The sequence below is a fragment of the Apteryx mantelli genome, chromosome 1 (assembly GCF_036417845.1).
Source record: "Apteryx mantelli isolate bAptMan1 chromosome 1, bAptMan1.hap1, whole genome shotgun sequence".
Lineage (NCBI taxonomy): Eukaryota > Metazoa > Chordata > Aves > Apterygiformes > Apterygidae > Apteryx > Apteryx mantelli.
Genome location: NC_089978.1, coordinates 46,861,596 through 46,879,986, shown reverse-complemented (window position 1 = coordinate 46,879,986; position 18,391 = coordinate 46,861,596). Strand labels below are relative to the sequence as shown.

Genomic DNA, 18,391 nt, shown 5'->3' with positions numbered 1-18,391 from the left:
AGCGAGTCTTTGGGGATTGCTAGAACGAGGATTGTTTTTGCAAACTTTGTTCAGACCCCGTAGTGGGCAGCTATCACAGTATGCTCTTTTACCATGATTTTTTTGTGCACTAATATTGCCAAGGGATAGGATGTTTTCACCAGTGGTTTTCAGGGATATCTGCTGACAGTACAGTAATGATTCATCTCAGCAATTTCAGGTCCCATTCCAGACACTGGCAGGGCATTTTGCTTTAGTTGGCACAAATTCTTTTGTCTGTTCGCCCTAAACGTGACCCTCTTCTCCCTTCCAGACTGGGTTGTGGACACTCTTCCTCACAGTTCCTTCATCCAGCCAAGTCCCGCAGCCTTCCCAGCCAACCTCTCCAGTCATCTCTCCACCTAGAGAGAAGGGCACCATTTCTTTCCCACACTCGTCTTAACCTCTTATTTATCCCAGTTGCCTCTAAGGTTATGTTAGATGACCTCATGGCTCTCTTAAAATATAAAATGTTTGAATCTCTTAATGCTCAGTCTCACCTCTCCTGACCCCCCAGTGCCCTGGTCTCTTTGCTGGTCATAGCCCAGCCTTCCTATCTGGGCTTCACTACCAGTTTCCTTTCTCAGAAAGCTCCAGACTCAGTTTCTGTGTTTTTATCTGCTTCTGTAGGTCTTTTTCCAGCCACTGTTGTTGTTCTCCTCAATCAGGCTCTTCTTCCTTCTTTGAGGTCAGTTTCCTTCTCTGTGCTGCCTGGCCCCAGAAGAAGAGAAGCAGCGGGAAAGAGGAGAAGTTGTTTAGAGGGTTAGAGACAAACTTCTTGCATCTAGTTTAATGATTTGGGGAATAGAGCCACCTTATCTTGGAGAATGAGAGGTTCTGGTGATATGGATTCAGGCTGTGGACTCTCAGTGCCAGAGAATGATTCCAGGAACATTTAATTGACAGCCAGTTCTGGGGCAGATGTTCCTGGAAGTCTGTTCAAGGTCCAAGATGCTGGTTCAAATGAACCCTTTTTTGTCTCTCTCAAGTGAACCCCTACCACTAACTACTGAAAGACTTCATTTCAGTCAGATCTAACTGTAACAGGCTCTAGTGAGGAACCCCAAGAATTAATGTATTTATTTTACTAAAGAAAACAGTGTGTCAAAATTGAGAAGCATTCTCATTTGGGAGGTTGGAAAAAAAATCAGTGTAGACTTCAGAATTACGGATGGTGTGTTACTGTCACATGAAGGGAGGGAAAGGGATAATCAACGTTTGCCTGCCAGAGTCCTCCTCAAAAGGGCTTTCACTGGGTCAGGTTCACAAAGCTGAACAATAATTTGGTAATCAACTTTGCCTGCCAGAGCCCTCCTCAAAAGGACTTTCACTGGATCAGTTTCGCAAAGTTGAACAAAATAATTTATTAAAGCGACAGATCAACAGGTTCAGGATTGCCAGTGATAAATGCACTTACTGCAACAAATTCTACTTTTTCTGAGCTCAAACTGATAATTAAGCGCTTTGGACAATGGTATTTTTCCCGGGGTAACGTCTGACGTTGTCGGAGGCGCAAACCTTACCAAAAAGGTGTCCCTGTTTTGGGAAGGAGAGAGGTCCAGGCCCATTGACCCGTCCTTAGGTTGGTGTTCTCGTCCTTGAAATGGAGGATCGTTTATGCACTGAATTTATAGTCTTGGCGAGGCGGGGCTGAGTCAAACACTGTGGGATGTTTGGTCCTTGTCGAGCTCAACAGAGGGTGTCAATGGCTGCTGGCCTTTTTTCTTTTGCCCCTATCAACAACACCAGGCTGCAAGACTCCTGCCTCGCCCCAGGTGTCGTTTTGGGTAGAGCAATGTCCAGTGGTGAGACCTCCGCCTCGCCCTGGGCGCTGCCTCACCCCTCACTGGCATGGGCATCAGGCCGCAAATCACCCTGTATCCACTGTTTACCCCACGGCAGGGAGGATCACAGATAATCACAGACCTTTATCCAGCAGGGTGGACAGAAGAATGAGGTTCATTTGGGAAAAAGAATCCATTTGGTGGAAATTTAGATGAACAAAGACATGTAGAAAGAGGCAGAAAGAAAAAAAAACAGTTGCTCTGTACTGGATAATGTATCAGATGCAAGTTTCACGTATGGCACCTCCTTGACCACCACTCCGGATGTATTTATTGGCTAGCTGAAAAATTGTTATAACTCCATGTAAAACGTTACTGTATTTCATGAGTACTTCAGTACTAGAGAGAACATGCGAAAAGACTGAGTAATGAGGAGTGATTAAAAAGATCCAGCTGCCCTGTTTTGTTTGCCTTTTTCATGTTAGTTTAAACAAAGCAGTGGCATTTCCTATTATCTGCATAAACAAAGAGTCTTGCAGAGGTATCTGGCACTGCTTGCTCAAGGAGCAATGACTTGGATGTGTAAGATCAGCTTGGGAGTGTTGAGTTCCCAGGTTGATGGGAGACATCACTAAGTTTCAGTTGCAGCTGTGTGGCAGCTTGCAGATAGTTAAAGGGTATAAATGAAAGCTTCGTGAATTATTTGTCATAGTTCTTCTTTACTAAGACATTTATGAATACTCTGTGGCCACAGTTTTAACTTGTGGATCTTTAGCAAATGTTTGCTATGAATTATTCTTCAGGCATTGATTGTTTTAGGTTCAAGTTGGTTTGCTTGGAAACATAAATCTTAAAACATAGTTTGAATATTTTCATCTAGAAACGTGAATGTTGCTGAGTATTTTTTTTTCAAAAATGAGTTTCTCTAAGCTTTGCTGGCTTGGTGAACCTGTCTGCCAGCAAACATGTTTGATAGGTACTTTCAGAAAGTTCCTGGTGTATTCCATCTTATGCCAAGTAAGTACTCCAAATTGACAAAACAAAATTCATATACAATTTCCAAGATGTGTTTAGTACTTTTTTTTTCTTATTATTTTCTAATGTAAATGTCAAGGACTCAAATTTAATAAGTAATCTCATTTAACTCATAGTACTCTTCAGCATATAGAGTTTTCAGATGAACTAAATGGAAAGATTCTGATTAAAAATTGGACTAAAGAAAATTAAAAAAGAATAACTTACTGAAAGTAAAAAGAAGAATTAATCCAAAGATGTGAGAGAAAAACTTGTGAGAAGAGCTACTAGGCTGCTAAATGGATATGTAGAACTCTTATTATCTTGGGAATTCATAAAATAATATTTTTTTAATCCCAGAAATAATTCTAAATCGAAGGGAATAAGATATATTTTTATAATATTTTACCTCTCTCCTTTAATGATTATTTGGGGATCTGCCATTTATTCAGAAATTATTCTTGAATCTAAACTGGATTAACACAAGAAATACTAATCTATTATCAATGTTCTTTTTATGCTTAAAACAAGTAATATTACAAACAACATCTTATCTTACTATTGCTCCATACCTTTGTTAGATTTTTGTTTCTCTTGAAGAACAGCATTATACCACCACCTATAAATTAGTTTCTTTCAACGCATTCATCCTTTGATAGAGCATACTGGTAACAGCGCTCACATATAAGTAATACATCCGTGCTGAACATCTAGTTTTCTGAGTTTGTTAATGATTGAGGGCTGGAGGGGGAGTAGTTTCTTTTGCCTTAAAAAGAAAAAGAAAAAAAAAAAGGCAGGCCCATGTAGAGTTTGAAATGCTGAGAATTTGGTTTCACGTTCAAGAAATGTATCATTTTTACATTTCATGTACCACATAGTACAGGGGCTGATTAGTTCCTTGGGCTCTCGAAGGAAGTAATCGGCTGTTCTCCTTGAGTGCCATCGGAGAAATCCTTTGGTAAATCTTCTGTCAGTTTGGGGAAGAGAGAGTAAAGTAATGGGGAACTTAATGCTTACTCTGTCTTTGGAAAAGTATTATTTAAAAATAAGTCATTTCACGCTAAATGTATTTGTGCTCATTGTTAAACATGTTTAAAAATTAATGCTATTTGTATAGGGATCTCTTTTCCCTTCTAAGCACGTTTCCCAGTTCCTAGTTGGAGCTGTTGCATAAGGTTGCTGCATATGGTACTTTTTTTTTCTTTTTTTTTTTTGAGTAGCTGTGGAATACCTCCTCAAGCAATACAATAATACCTTAATGTGACTATTCAGGAGAAGTTAAAAGAGTATTTTTACAGCCTTGGAAACTTGAATTTCATCTGTTTATGAATGCTCAGTTTGAATTCTGTCTCCCCAGTTCACAGTCACTCTGTTTTACTTTGGATCTTTTTCTCTAGGTTCTATAGATTTAAAAACACTCTTCAAACAAAGGTCATATGTACCTCATACCATGTGCTGGGTTTCTTTAGCCTCTTCAGAACTACAATAAAAATAGAAATTTTATTTTTAGACATTGAGAGTTGGAAATATCTACTTTGAAATCAAACATCCAAGTATTATGCTGAGATAATGATGCATTAAGTGAATCATGAGTACTTTAAAGTGGGTATCACTCAGTCTTTCCTGTTGAATCGGTTCCGATTTGTATAAATGCATTTTCTGTGAACCCTTATTTATTTTAACAACCCCTGGACTCTCCCCTCTGTCTCGCTTAGTGCCAGCTGATGTTTTTTAGAAAAGCTTCAATGGGAATTGTTGTAATAGAGTCTGACTCAATCTTATTTGGGAGTGCAATCTCTTGGGGATCTCTTTTAACTTTGGAGCACAGATTTCACCTTGACCCTGAGCAACCATTTCTTGAAAACTAATAATAAGCCACTTTTTAACTTGTGCTTCCAGTAAAAAGCAAAAAGATCCAGCTGTCTTATGTTTTGCTCTCTTCTTTAATGTGACCTCCTGCATTTGTCTAATGAATCCCAACTGAACGGTTCTGTCAGTCCAGGAAGGCTTGAAGCAGCAGCCTCAAGCAAAAAGACACAAATGCATGTTCACTTGGTGCTTTTGCATTTGGAAACAAATTTTTAAATATTTTGCTCAATTTTAGTTTTCAGCTGTCTGTTTGCCATTCTGATTTTACACAGCTGCCTGTCACCTCTATACTAGTGTACCCCTCATACAAATTAATAATGATGGCTGCATCTCAAAGTGAGTGTAGTTGAGTCTCAGACATATCATGTTTTCAGGGAGGATATCAGAGTTTTTGAAGTAGAGGTTGTTTAGTTCATTTTTTCAGGTTGTATTACTTCTCTTCTTTAAATGGATTGGTTTCAGAATATTTTTTTTGGTTTGGTTGATGGGGAGATTTTGGGGTAGAGGTGTGTGAGTGTAGTGAATGTAATTTCTCATGATGGGAAGGTGTTTTCAAATACATCTCTTCTCTTAATTTTAAAGAGAGTTAACTCCTGGATTAGTAATATAAAGCAACAACAACAGAAAAAAAACCTTCAGTGCACAAGAGACTCTGAGTAAAGGGCTGGGAGCTGGCCCTCTTTGGGCTCTAGCTTGCAGCGCTGTTTGAAGCGGCTAAGCTACTGCTTTACCCATGTGCTGGGTACCAGCTTTTCCTGCTCTGCAGGTGCCTCCTCTGGGGCATGACAGGATGAAAACTGATACAGGAGGATCTTCTTCATGGCAAGCAGTTGCAGAATTGCAGGCAGTGTGGAGATTCAGGGGGGTGAGCTTTCTACCGTAGCTACAGGAAAGATTAGGAAAAATGCAATTTTAATTATAAAAAAACAGAAGGTAAACATGAACTTTAAACCCAATCCACCTGAATGCAGCTTTTGTGGCATTAGAGTTTCAAATATATTTTATGTCTTATCTAGAAGCAAAATTATTTCTGCTATAACAAGTGTTGTTTGTCATTTCAAACCTAGCATGTGTTTCTTTTTTCTGTGAAGTGTTTGAAAATCTGTAATCCAGAATATTCTTGGTTATTTAGATACAAACACCCACCAAGATAGATATGCACCCACCAAGCATGATAATCAGAGCTGAAAGCTGTTCTGGCCAGACACCGTTGTGTGTTGACTGCCCGGCAGACTGCATGATTGCACTGCTGAGCCTCATCATTGCAGTCCAGCAGTGGCAATTACATGGTTAAGACTGTGGGTAGTTTTTTTCAGAATTAATATTATTCTTTTGCTCTCCTTTAACTCTGTTGAAACAAAATCATGTTGCCTGAAATTTCTCCTGCCAGAGAAGAATGAGGTGGGGCAGCATGATGACAGCCACGAAGGGATTTTGTGAGAGCTGTGTTTGAAGAGTTAAATGTTTTGCAATTTATTTTTTAACTTCCTCTCCCCAAAGCCAGCTTATTTTATAAATGCTAAATTTAGTCTGTTTGGTTTCCATCATCAAGGACAGCTTTTCTGGTATGCTTTCTTAAAAATTGTTTGACCTTGAGAAAATGCTGCCAGGAAGAAAGAACAGTTTAAAAGCTGACAGCTGATTGTTGGAGGTTTGTAAACTCTGTGTAGAGCAATAAAACTCTGCTAAGGCATACAGTGAAGCTTAGTAACCTGTGGAGATTCATGAACTATAGGGCATCAGGATGAGTTGCTAAAAAAAAAAAAAATCATTTTTGGTTTTGCACTGTTTTTAACCTGTTATGTGCTGTTATAAGCTCTTTGTGGCTTAATTATGAATGGGAAATAATGTTGTTATTAAGGGAATATTGTCAGGAGTGGAATGATGGAGTGGAAAGGGGTTTAGTAACCCCTATAGTAAATGTATAGACTATAGTAAATATTAGTAGGCTATAGTAAAAGTTAAGAGGAGATAAGAGTTCAAGGAACTGGTAAGATTAAGTAGAAGAGGATGATCATCTAGCAGATAACATATTATCACTCATAAATGTGCCATGCTTTGCCAAAGGCCTTTTGGTTTGTTGTGTGGTTGGTTGGTTCTTTTTCCGTAAAGGATGGGGAAGCGGGCAATAAGGAATTATTTTTTACACAGCCAAAAAATGCCTATGTGAATAGGGAAATCATGTGTCCTGTTCCTGGCAGGAATTCATTAATGACAAGCTAATGAAATGGAGCACTATCGAGAATACAGCTTTAAAGGGCAGACACAAAAAGTATGAGCCAAGAACACTAACTAGTAGAGGCCACAGCTTTATCAAAAAACCTTTTCTAACAGGGAGCCATCCTAAAGTGTCTTGCAGTTCTGTTCCAGTTTGGATTTCAACTGATGAGCAGCCCAGGTCTGCAAGCGTGAGGATGTGATGACAGTGGTGCAGATGCATTGCTGAGATTCTCCTCAGAGTCCCAGCTGGAAGCAGAGGATGAAGCTGTTCCTCTCCTTCATACCAGAGGGAAGGAGCAATGAGACAAAGGAAGCTGCATGGTGTATGAAGCTGTACCATGGGCTAGTGTCCAGCCAGCCCACTGGTTTACAGGGACCTCCAGCTGAACCTTTTCTAACCCACCAACCTCACTGGAAGCTGCCAAATGCTCAGCAACAAAATTTAGACCCTTAAAGCCAAAAGGAAGTTTGAAAAACCCACACAGACATTTTTGGGCAGCTAGATGGAGAAAATCTGTTTCAGACACCAAAACTAGCAATCAGCTGAGCCCACAACACCACAAGAAGCCCAGTTCATTAGACAAGGATGAAAAGGCAGGAACAGAAAGAAAACCCAACAACTTGTTTTTCATTCAGTTGACTTTATGAGGAGAAAGAATGTCTGAAGGTATACCGCTGAATGTCCCAGAGATGGTGTTGTCGTCCTCTGAATTAGAAAAGAAATGGCACCATTAAATGAAATTAAAAGCAACGTTCATTGTCCAGGGAAATGAACAGTTAATTCTCAGTTAATAACACTCTAGGGAGATGCTAAGAAATAATGCTCTGAGAATTTAGTTGTTACTTTTGGCTTAGTTCGTATTCTTGTTCAAACAAGTTCCTACTTCTAGTTTAGCAGTCAATGGTGGAAGAGGTTTGTTTATACCATGCACTTCCAGAAAATAATGCTAATTTAATGTATTGGGTTTTGATGCAAATACAATTTAAATAGAGCTTTGGCAGCTTGGATTAAAATCTAAGATCTTGAAGAAACACATGTACTAGTAGGTCATTGTTAAGCAGTGAGTTGTTAGTGTAGATCTCTGTTCACTACCACCAGAACAAAATATAACACTTCTTTGTGTAGTTTTTATCTTAGGTTCAGGATGCACAAACCGTTTTGGATATGGATCCTGCTGTCTTTTATGTTGACTGAAAGCAGTGACAGGTAGTCTGAATTTGCCAAAGTAAGGTCATGCTTACTCTGAGAATTTTAACAGGGGAAAGAGGGCATAGAACGGACCAATTTTGATCCTGTTTGGAGAAATTCATGAAGGATTTGTTAAGTTTTCAAGCTTAGTTTCAGTACTGAGGACTGAAGGAATAATAGCGATTATATTCACCATAGTACATGGAGGCTGCAGTCATATATGGAGACCTCTCCAGAAACTCTGAACAGGAAGAGGGTACCTACTGTAAGGTAGGTACAATATGAGGATTGTAAGATACAACAGTAGTTATAGAAGGGCTGTTTAAAGAGTGGTTTGCGTGATGGACAGTTGTTACATGATACTTTTTTCTTTTTTTTCTTGTTTTTTCAAAAGACTTGGAGTAATTACTACAGTAAAACGGAGGCCTGGTCTTAGTGCAACTTAAAAAAAATATCTGTAAGACTGTGGTGATAAATGATCTGTGCTTTGTCTCAAAGATGCAGAAAGGAGTAGAATGGCAAGAAGATTCTTAAAAAGATGTCCAGAACATTGCTGCAATGGACGCAAATCTTTAAAGCTTAGTAGCTTAGGCAGCTGCACAGTGGCAAGGGGAAAGATATTTGAAGGGGGAAGCTGAGGCTCGCATTGTCTGTATCCACAGAGCTGCCCCAAGGAGGGCACATTGTGCCACTTTTGTGCAATTGGCATCTCTGGAACGAGATCAGGATGCCTCAGAGAGTTTTTCTGAGGGAGACCTAAAGTCTAACCAGTTGTGACAGCTCCCACCAGAACAGATTTATTGACTCTATTGATGGAAAAAGTAGTTTGTGTGGCTTTTGTCTGTCCCGTCTGCACTTTTAGTAGGCATCAGCTACATAAGGGAATTTGGAGTCCTTCCTTGCAAGGTCATCATGGCTTTTCCTATAAAAGGCCTGATACTACTTGCTGCAGAGGCAGGTGGGGCTTTTGGGGCAGACTGAGCTCAGTTTATGGACTGCTTTCAAGGTCAATGTGGGTCAGTGTGCCCAGTCTCAGAAGTGTCCCAGAATTCATAAGGCTTCTGGGAGCAGTTTGGCCAGTCTGATGTGAGTGCATATGGTGTACCAAGTTCCCACCACCTGGCAGCACTTCAGGATGCCAAGACATGTCCCCTGAAGAGCAACAGAGCACGGCAACTGCCAGGTAATCCATCCTTCGGCTTGTATAGCAATGAGCCTTGCTGCTGAGGCTGGTGTCGTTGGGTCAATCTGAAATCTGCCTCTGGCACCCAGGAGAAGTCTGGGAGTTCATCAACGTACGTAGGGTTTCCTCCATGGCACATTCATCTGCCCTGTGGATAGAGCCAGCAATTTGTACAACTTCTAGATGCCCCTGTGGCATACCCTTACCCAACCCTGTGCACAAGGAGACACAAGGACACCCTTGTCTCCCTTGTCTGTGAGTGGATCCCATCTGTCTCAGTTCCCTCAGCCCTCCAAGATACAGGATGTTGCCTTTGGCCATGTGAACGTTTTGGTATACCTTCACTTTATCACCAGTCCATTTAGTTAAGCAGAACCAGTATGTTGCCCATTGCATGTAGAAGACTTCTGTCGCCTACTGTCAATATTTAAAAAATGAACTACTTGTGCCATTTATGTTTATGGTTTCATGTTCACCATTGCACATATGGTGTGTCTAACACAGAATCTCATGACTGACAAAAGCCAGGATAAATTGTTTCAGAGGAAGTTGTAAGAAATCATCACTGGCTATTACAGGGATTGTTGAAGAGTAGATTTTCCTAACCTTGTCAGTCACTAGTTGGTTTATGTGTTTTGAAAATTGACTTGTTCTTCACTGTATGTTCTTTTTTAGCAGTGGCATTTCCTATTATCTGCATAAAGGAATTTTTGCTTTTATTATTTGTATTACAACAGAACAGCAGGGTCTAGGGACCAGATCACTTGGAGTCTCTTTGTTTTTAGTTGATTTGTGTATGAATAGAGCAAGAGACTCACTGTTCCAAAGATGTTCTTCTTTTCAAATGGGGGAAAATGTCAGACCAAGGAACAAGTCTGAATCAGCTGAATGGATGGGATCTACTAGAACATCCTGTCTTTAAGCATGTCAGGGATAATAGCCACTTAGGCTGTTATCATTACAATTTTTAATGTTAGTGTTTCTGTTTTTCTTTTGCAGTAGAACTCCATTTAGTGATGAAATTTGGCTCTGACTCAAAACCAGAAGGATTCTCAATAAAAATATTTAACATAGCTAATTTTAAAATTCTCAAAGTGAATTCACAGGTTGTTTGATTGCTAGCCTGCTTAGGGTAGAGGACTTGAAATATTTCTGGCTTAAATTTTTTTGAGTCAATTAGTAAATACTATAATTAGAGATTGTGGGAATGTATTTAGAGGTGTTCAGATACAGTAAAAGAAATAAAAAGATTACTTGTTACTTCTATGTATGGAAGAACTGTATTGTATCAAGTGAGGTCTGAAGTAGCTCAGCAAATGTTTTTTATCCAAGTTGGTTTAAATACTACAATACAGAGTCAGAATTTGCTTCTAACGGTAAGCCCATAGAGAACATTATTGCAATTCAGGGCCATGGAAGTATTTAGTTGAGTATCTGAAAGGTGTGCTTTGTATTATTGCCAAGTTATAGATGGGTATTTTCTTCCTTGTTCTTATTGAAAATTGCTTGACAAAACATTTTTAAAGAGTAGTTATTAATGGTGTACTGTCAAAAAGGGAAGATGTATCAAATAGACTTCTTCAGGGATCTATCTTTGGCCTAGTATTATTCAAAAATTCTATTAACAACTTTGATGTTTGAAATAAGGAGTAAAGTTATAAAAATAGCAGATGGCACCAGTCTAGAATACATTGCTTTAGACCAACTTTGAAAGAGTTGGTCTAAAGCATAAAATCATTTTGAGAAGTTGGGAGAAATGTTCATAAAATGAAAAAATTGAAATTGTAACAATGATGTCACAGGAAACCTAATAGGCTAATCCAGAATATGGAATAGCTGGAGCCATTAATATCTGTAACAGGTAACCAAACAGATGTGGGGTTATATGCTGATTTGCAAAGTCATTATCAGTAACTAGATAAAATGCAAAAAGTCACACTTTTATTGAACATCCTCTCTTTTCAGTACTAGAGGAGTGTGTTTAGGGTAAGACACCACCTTATGAAAAGGTGTGTTGGCAAAATTACAAAGACTGCTGCAAAAAGCAAAGGAGCGCTAAGGTTTGCTTTTTTAAAGCTGACTTACAACAAAAAGATGAAGGAAAGTCTGCTTAGTCTAGAAGAAGATAATAAGTAGGGGGACAGAACAGTCTTCAAGCGTGCAGAAAGCTTTTAGAAAGACAGTGGTGATTGGTTTTTCTTCATGTCCATTGGAGGTGACACAAGAGAGTAACTATGTAAATTAAGGTTAGATGTTAGAAAAAAATGTTCTCTCAGTATAAATAGTGGTTACCTGAGGAGATGTAAAAATTTTTGCTACTGGATAGTGTAGAGAAACCTCTGAGCTGGGTGATAATGTATAGTTAATCCTGCCACCATCCAAGAAAAGGAAATAGAACATTTTTTTTAATAGTCTGTTCAAACTGTATATGTCTGTGATTTGTATCATGATTTGTCCTTTTAATTATGAACTGACACAAGAAGCAGGAAAAGAAATCCTGTGGCTTTCAGAACCAAATTGCATGATAAGTGTGTGTTAGCAATTGAGTGTGTAGGTAATCTTTAGTCACATATGTAACTAAAAATATTTTCCTTTGTCCTTCCCCAACAGTCTCCAAACGTCCACAACTACCCAGATATGGAAGCTGTACCCTTGTTGCTAAATAACATGAAGGCAGACCCCCCAGAGGATTCATTGTCTACAGACCATTTCCAAACACAGACTGAACCAGTGGACTTGTCAATAAACAAAGCCAGGTCGTCCCCTACAGCAGCTTCATCTTCACCAGTTTCCATAACAGCATCAGCCTCCTCCCCTTCTTCTACTTCTACTTCTTCTAGTCGGCCAGCTTCATCACCCACAGTAATAACATCTGTATCTTCAGCGGCATCTGTACCATCAGTATTAACTCCAGGTCCTCTTGTGGCCTCTGCATCTGGTGTTGGAGGCCAGCAGTTTTTGCACATTATCCATCCAGTACCACCTTCAAGTCCCATGAACTTACAGTCCAACAAAATGAGTCATGTGCACCGTATACCAGTGGTAGTACAGTCGGTACCTGTTGTCTATACAGCTGTGAGATCACCTGGGAATATGAACAACACTATAGTAGTACCACTGTTGGAGGACGGGAGAAGCCACGTCAAAGGTAAGATGGAACTGGTTTTATATATCTTTGGCATCTCTAAAACTACACTTGTATGAAAAAAAGGTAACAACCTTGTAATGCTGTTAGTTTACAAACTTCTTACTTCATTTACTGAAAAGACATCTAATTTCCACTGTTGGGAGTAACCTTTAAAAATCTTATCCCAGATGCTCTTTAAAAAAAAAGAAAGATTGTGGTCAGCAGGTGTTGGATGCTCAGACAACTCAGGACAATCTTGTCCTGAGATGAATAGATCCTCCTCAGAAGCTGAAGAAATAGGAGAACAGAACAATGATAATACATTAAAGTTCATAGATGAACATGGAGAACTCACGAGGTGATACAGATTTCAAAAGAAGAGACATGTTAAAGGAAGAAGGAGTCAGAGAAATGGATTCCGTGCCAAAGGAAATACTTGCTGGGCTGTAGGAATGTGAGAAGGAAAGGCTTTCTGAATAAAGAGTGGTAGCAGATGTACAGAGCTAGGTTTCATTAAACTCAAGGAGTGGCAGTGAGGTTACTTCTTCCAGATTAAACCAGCAGAAGGGAAGGAAGCCACACAGAGTGTATGTACATGGTGGAAATGAGTTTTGCAGACACAGAACATGAAAGGCCATGGAGGTGTGAAGGGAGACAGAAAGTACATGCCAGAAGGACAGATACGCTCTTGGGGAGGTGTCCAAAGAACACAGAAAAGGGGAGCTGAATAGCAAGAAAAAGTGAGAAAGTATTAACTATATTAGCTACCGAGGGAGCAAAAAATGGTTAGAGATGGTGACATGATGGGTGGAGGAGGAAAAGAGAAAACAGATGTGCCCAGATACTTTGAAAAGTGCTGCTTTATAAAGGAGACCTTAGTGAAAATAGTGGGAACATGAGAATGAGAGAGACTCACTTCAAGGTTCTTGGTGTATGGATGAATAAAATACAGCTAATTCTCTGCCAAAATGAGGTGTTGCTGCTGGGAAGGGAGGGTACTGACAGATAACCTCACTTTTAGGGCTTCTGAGACTAAAATATATTGTAACATCTCTTGTGTATCTAATTGCATAATGAACAGATCTCTACAGCTAAAAGACCTTTTTTCTTCAACTCTCATGTCTGATTTTGATGTACTGGTGACTGTATTCAACTACAGTGATGAGTCATTCTGATGTTTAATAGCATCATGTTGTCCATAAATCCTTGGTTGCCCCCCTCCCATTCCCTCGATGCCCTAGCCTGCATATGGAATGTGTCCTCCTGACAGGCTTAGACCGTAGGAAACTCACTCACAGCATATCTGGTTTTTGTTTATGGCCTGGAAGTGATGGTTTAAGGCATTTTATTACACTTCATACAGTGACATAATTTTAGGAGCTTGTGCCATTATATTAAAAATTACAAATGAAAGCAATATGGTGCACCATGTTGTTTGAGGGGGGGAAAAAAGAAGTTTTGGTCTGTATTTTGGTTTTGGAGCTTTGAGCTGCATCTAACTTTGAGCTCATCAGGAATTTTTCCTGTTTGTTTTCTTTTCAAAGGTGCTAACTGGCTTTGGTAATAGTCGCCTCTTATGGGAAATACCTCCTGAGCTTGCAAAACTGGAAATTCACTACCCCAGTTTCATCAACAAAATTCCAGAATTTAATGTGCTGTAGGGATTTCAGCCCATGAGCTTCAGACTTCCTGAGCTGCCCTGACAATCTCTTCTTTGTGCTATTATTGGCAGAGATCATTAACCAGCCCTGCTGCACCTATTAATGTACAGCTAAAGAAAAAGAAGGGATTAAGCTTTCTTTTAATTTTTTTTTCTCATCAGTTGTACCCATTTTGCTATCACTACTTCTTTTGATATAAATGTTCAGGTTAATTTGAATAAATATAATAGAAGAATAACAAGCAAAAATTCACTCTAGGTAGTTATCTTTTGTTAGCTTTTACTGGTGTATATTTTTCTTTTTTTAATATAATACAATATAAATAATAAAATACAGTGATGTTGCATAAATTAACTGATTGAATGCTTTCCATACATGCACAAACTAACTTCCATTCAATGATCAGCTTTTTTGGTGAAAACAAGAAATAAATAAACTTGGATGGTAACAGGACACTACTGTCAAATTGAATTGATCGCTAATCCTCTAGCCAGCTGAAGGAGAAATGCAGATTCAGAATTATCTAAAGTCACTACTTTCAACTTCTACATGAATGAATGTTGATCATTTTCAGAAAGGAGAAAATAAGCATGCTGAGATACAGTCAATCCACAGTATCAGCAACATTTGTCCCATAATCCCTCTATTATTTCTGCTTTGGGTCTAAGTCAAAGACCATGTTAATGATATAGGGGTGTGGTTGGGAAGCACTTAAGGTTATACTTTACATTAGCCTTTATCTAAGTCCTTTTGAATTGAATGAAACTTAGGTAGTTTCCTAAACAGAGATACTTTCAGTGCTAAAATGGCCAGACTAGGTCAGACCAAAGTTCAAGCCTATTTCTTGGTACTTCCAGTAGCAGGTACTTATGGAAGAGTGCAAGAAACAGGATGTATAAAGAGAGATTTTCCCCTGTTACTCCCTCCCCTCTCCCAGTTTTATCTTCTCATACTGAATTTTCTTCTTCCTTCCAGGCATGAGTACAAACATTTCATTTTTAATTTTATTGTAAAAACTTCTTCTCAGGCCACCTCCATCTCCCTCTATCTTCCCATCTCATTAGAGGAGCCCAATCCATCCCAGGAACCATACAGTCCACCTTCCTTTCTCTCCAGCAAAATTGTTCTCCTAATGGCTGCTTTCTAGAGAGTTCAAGCAAATTTTTTTTTCATCATTTGTTTGAATTCTCTTTTTCCCTTCAGCACAAGAAATCATTATCTCCTCCTTTATTTTCCCCCTCTTTTTCTCCACTTTTCTGGTCCTTCTTACCATGCTGACTATGCTTTTGAGTTTGTTTCAGCAGCTCTGCTTCATCTCTCCCTTCTTTTCTATTAATATTTCTAACCTGTCCTGTCATCTCCTTCTGTGCCACGACACTTCCTTCTCATGGCATCATTCATGCTGTCACTTCCAGTCACACCTTCTTTCAGATGAGTCTCAGATCTGCTTTTCCGCCTCCAAATGTGTTGCTCATTTCTGCTCTCTGCCCTGCCTTCTTTCTCATATATTTCACTTGGAAGTTTTCCCATTAAATCAAACTGAAAACCAGATGGGTTTGCAAAGAATTAGCCTCTGTATCCATGAGCTCTGGCAATATCCCATCAGGTCCTGTGCCACATGATGTGCTGCCCACTGTGCCCCGGGAGAGGCATCGGGAACCCTTGGTATCATGCTGTAAAAGCACCATTTTGTTAGGCTGATGCTTGTTGCAGGACAAAATCCTCTCAAAACACTTAGTTTAAACCAAAATCAGGATCAAAACTGTTTAGGAACTTATTAACAACACATAATTAACCTCTAATCATTAAACTATACATTCAGGATACAACACTAGACGTTTACAAATTGTTACTGAACACCTACAAATTTCTAAACACCTTTCTATAGCTGATTCCAAGAGGTTACGCTCACAGTTACATGCACAGCCCACACCTCTCACACCATGCGGGTCCCTGCCAGGGCAGAGGCAGCTGCTCCCAGTGCAGGTGCCCCTCCACTGCTCCCAACACCCCTGGACCCCAGTGCGTTAAAATCCCATGAAAAGCTGGGAACTTCTGGGAACTGGGTTTCCCCCCCTTTTTAGTCCCTGTTCAGCAATGGTGTGTACTGCTAAAAGGTATAATTAGAGGCACAGCAGATATCAACACCTGTAGGTAAGGTGGCCTGACAGTTTCCATTAAAACCCTGTCTTCAGTTGCTTGAAGTTTGTCTATATGTTAACTATTTAGGCTAACTTTTTCCATGTCACATGTCTGCCTCAGGCAGATTCTTTTTTCTTTTTTTCTTTGTGAGGAAAGTTTTGGGAAAAACTGTTCCATTCTTCCTGAGACTGAGAATAGAGAAAAATGTAGCATTTTCCATGCTGAAAAATTTATTCCAGCTTTTGTTGGTGCCAGGCTCTAGAACCTCTGTGCTTTGGTGCCATGAACCTCAAGTTCAGTTTGGACTGTTGTCTTTTTTTTAATCTTCATAAGCATTTGCAGAAACTTGGCCAACACTGGAGGTCTGCAAAAAATCTGAATCCCCTTAAGAGGAGGGAAGTAAGGGGTAAAGCATAAAAATTCTGCATGGGGAAAGGCAATGAGAAGCTTGCAGAGGAGGTAGGAATGGGCTGGGCAGTGGGGAGAGGAGCAAGGGTAAACACAGGATGAAAGGGAGGGAGAAGGAGGGCAGAAGTTGTGAGAAGGGTTTGGGTGCGTGAACACATTCAGGAGGAAAGGTAGGAAAGGAGAGGAGGCAGGAATGGGGAAAAACAAGAGTATGGCAAGAGGAACATAGGAAAGAGATAAAGGCAGAATTTGTGGAGTAGAGGAACAAGGAGAGGCTCAGATAGATGGGAGCAAAAGGGCCTGGCGTGGTAGGAACATGTTCCCCTGTTAGCTCTGGTCCTGTTATCCTGAGTTTTTCCCTTGCTTTGCTTTCAAATGATGTCCATGAATACTGCTGGCAAATCATGTCCCTCTAGCGGCAGATTTTGTCAAAGATAATATCCCTAATAGTTGTTCTCCATAGCTCGGAGCTTCTATTAACTGAAGGGCGTTTTAGAAACTCCACCCTGATGATGGCACACCAAGGACTTGTGCAACTTTGGTATTTCTGTTTTTTTGGGGGGGTTGGCTTTTTTTTTTCAGTATTACAGGTTTTTAAGTTTTCAGAAAATAAAGCCAGTTGCAAAATCAAGAAATCAGAACATTACAGATTTAAGTTTGCCAACTGAACTTCAGTTTGCTTCCCAGGAACATAAACATTGTAATGCTATCTATAACATTATCACAGACTATTTTCATGTTACCCTGTTTGCATGTTTACCCAGCAGAAATGCCTGGATTGCATCTTTTTACAGCTTATGCATTCCATATTTCTAATTGTTTATATATATTAATGAGTTGTAAATGCAGTACTCATTGCTACAGATATTTTGGGGACTTAAAACAGATAATACTACTAGATTAAGTTTTCCACTGCCATATTTTTAAAACATAGCTTTTTATTTCTGCCTACTGTAATGCTTATGTATTCCGTAGAAGTAAATGTAATTTGTAGTACAAAGCTAGAAATTTAAGAACCCATCCATATGTTTAAAGATCAGATTTTATGGTCTGTTTGTATAAATTATGTTATGGAAGAAAGGCTTAATTAAAGCCAGAACTATTGCCTTTTCATTTCATGTGAAATGATTAGCCTTTCTACATTTTAGTAAGTCGTTGTTTTGGATTTAAATTCCATTGGGGTGGAGAGTTTCTGGTTCAGCTGTAATTTTTGGCTGCTACACCCAAAGATCTTTTGAGGCTGTACGTATTCCAACCTGTCTACCTACTCCCCAAAATGTTTGTAAGTTGATTCCTTTCCCTCTGTTCCCTCAGTTTGACTGGAAGAAATACAAGTGGTTCTCGGAAAGGAGAAGCAGATTGACAATGACCAGCCAGGAGGCGAAACAGGCAGAAGAAAGGCTTGTGTTTAGGGTGCAACCTGTGGTACTAGAGATGGTTCTTGTATTTAAGGACTAGTGTAAATAGTAATTCTTACCAGAATGGAGAGTTAAAATACAGGTTGGAGATGCTTTGCTTCTTGAAATTGAGAAGGAGGTTGTTTAAGACCAAATTACTGGGGATGAGTATGAGGAGTCCCCGTAAACAGTCCTTCACTTCCGCCTCCAGAAAAGTCACATGTAGTGACTTACTAATGTCAACTTTTGATTTTCCGTCATATGGATTTACTGATTCATTATAGAAGAACACGCTCTTTTAAGATTTATCAACAACAGATTTACCATCATGTATGTTGTTAACTAGCAACAGGTTTGGGGAAGGAAATCAAGTATTACA

At 39.4% G+C, this 18,391-nt stretch overlaps 1 protein-coding gene across 5 annotated transcripts in view; it reads left to right on the top strand.

Annotated features, from left to right (window-relative positions):
* KLF12 (KLF transcription factor 12) overlaps nucleotides 1–18,391 on the top strand; it is a 264,581-nt gene that overhangs the window by 165,166 nt on the left and 81,024 nt on the right. For 4 of the 5 annotated variants that reach the window (XM_067292737.1, XM_067292730.1, XM_067292754.1 and 1 more), the window contains one exon: nucleotides 11,888–12,425. In XM_067292737.1, the coding sequence (XP_067148838.1) occupies nucleotides 11,888–12,425 (538 nt within the window). Of the gene's footprint in view, nucleotides 1–9,193; nucleotides 9,278–11,887; nucleotides 12,426–18,391 lie in introns of those variants that run through there. The other variant, XM_067292746.1, reaches the window with a different exon arrangement.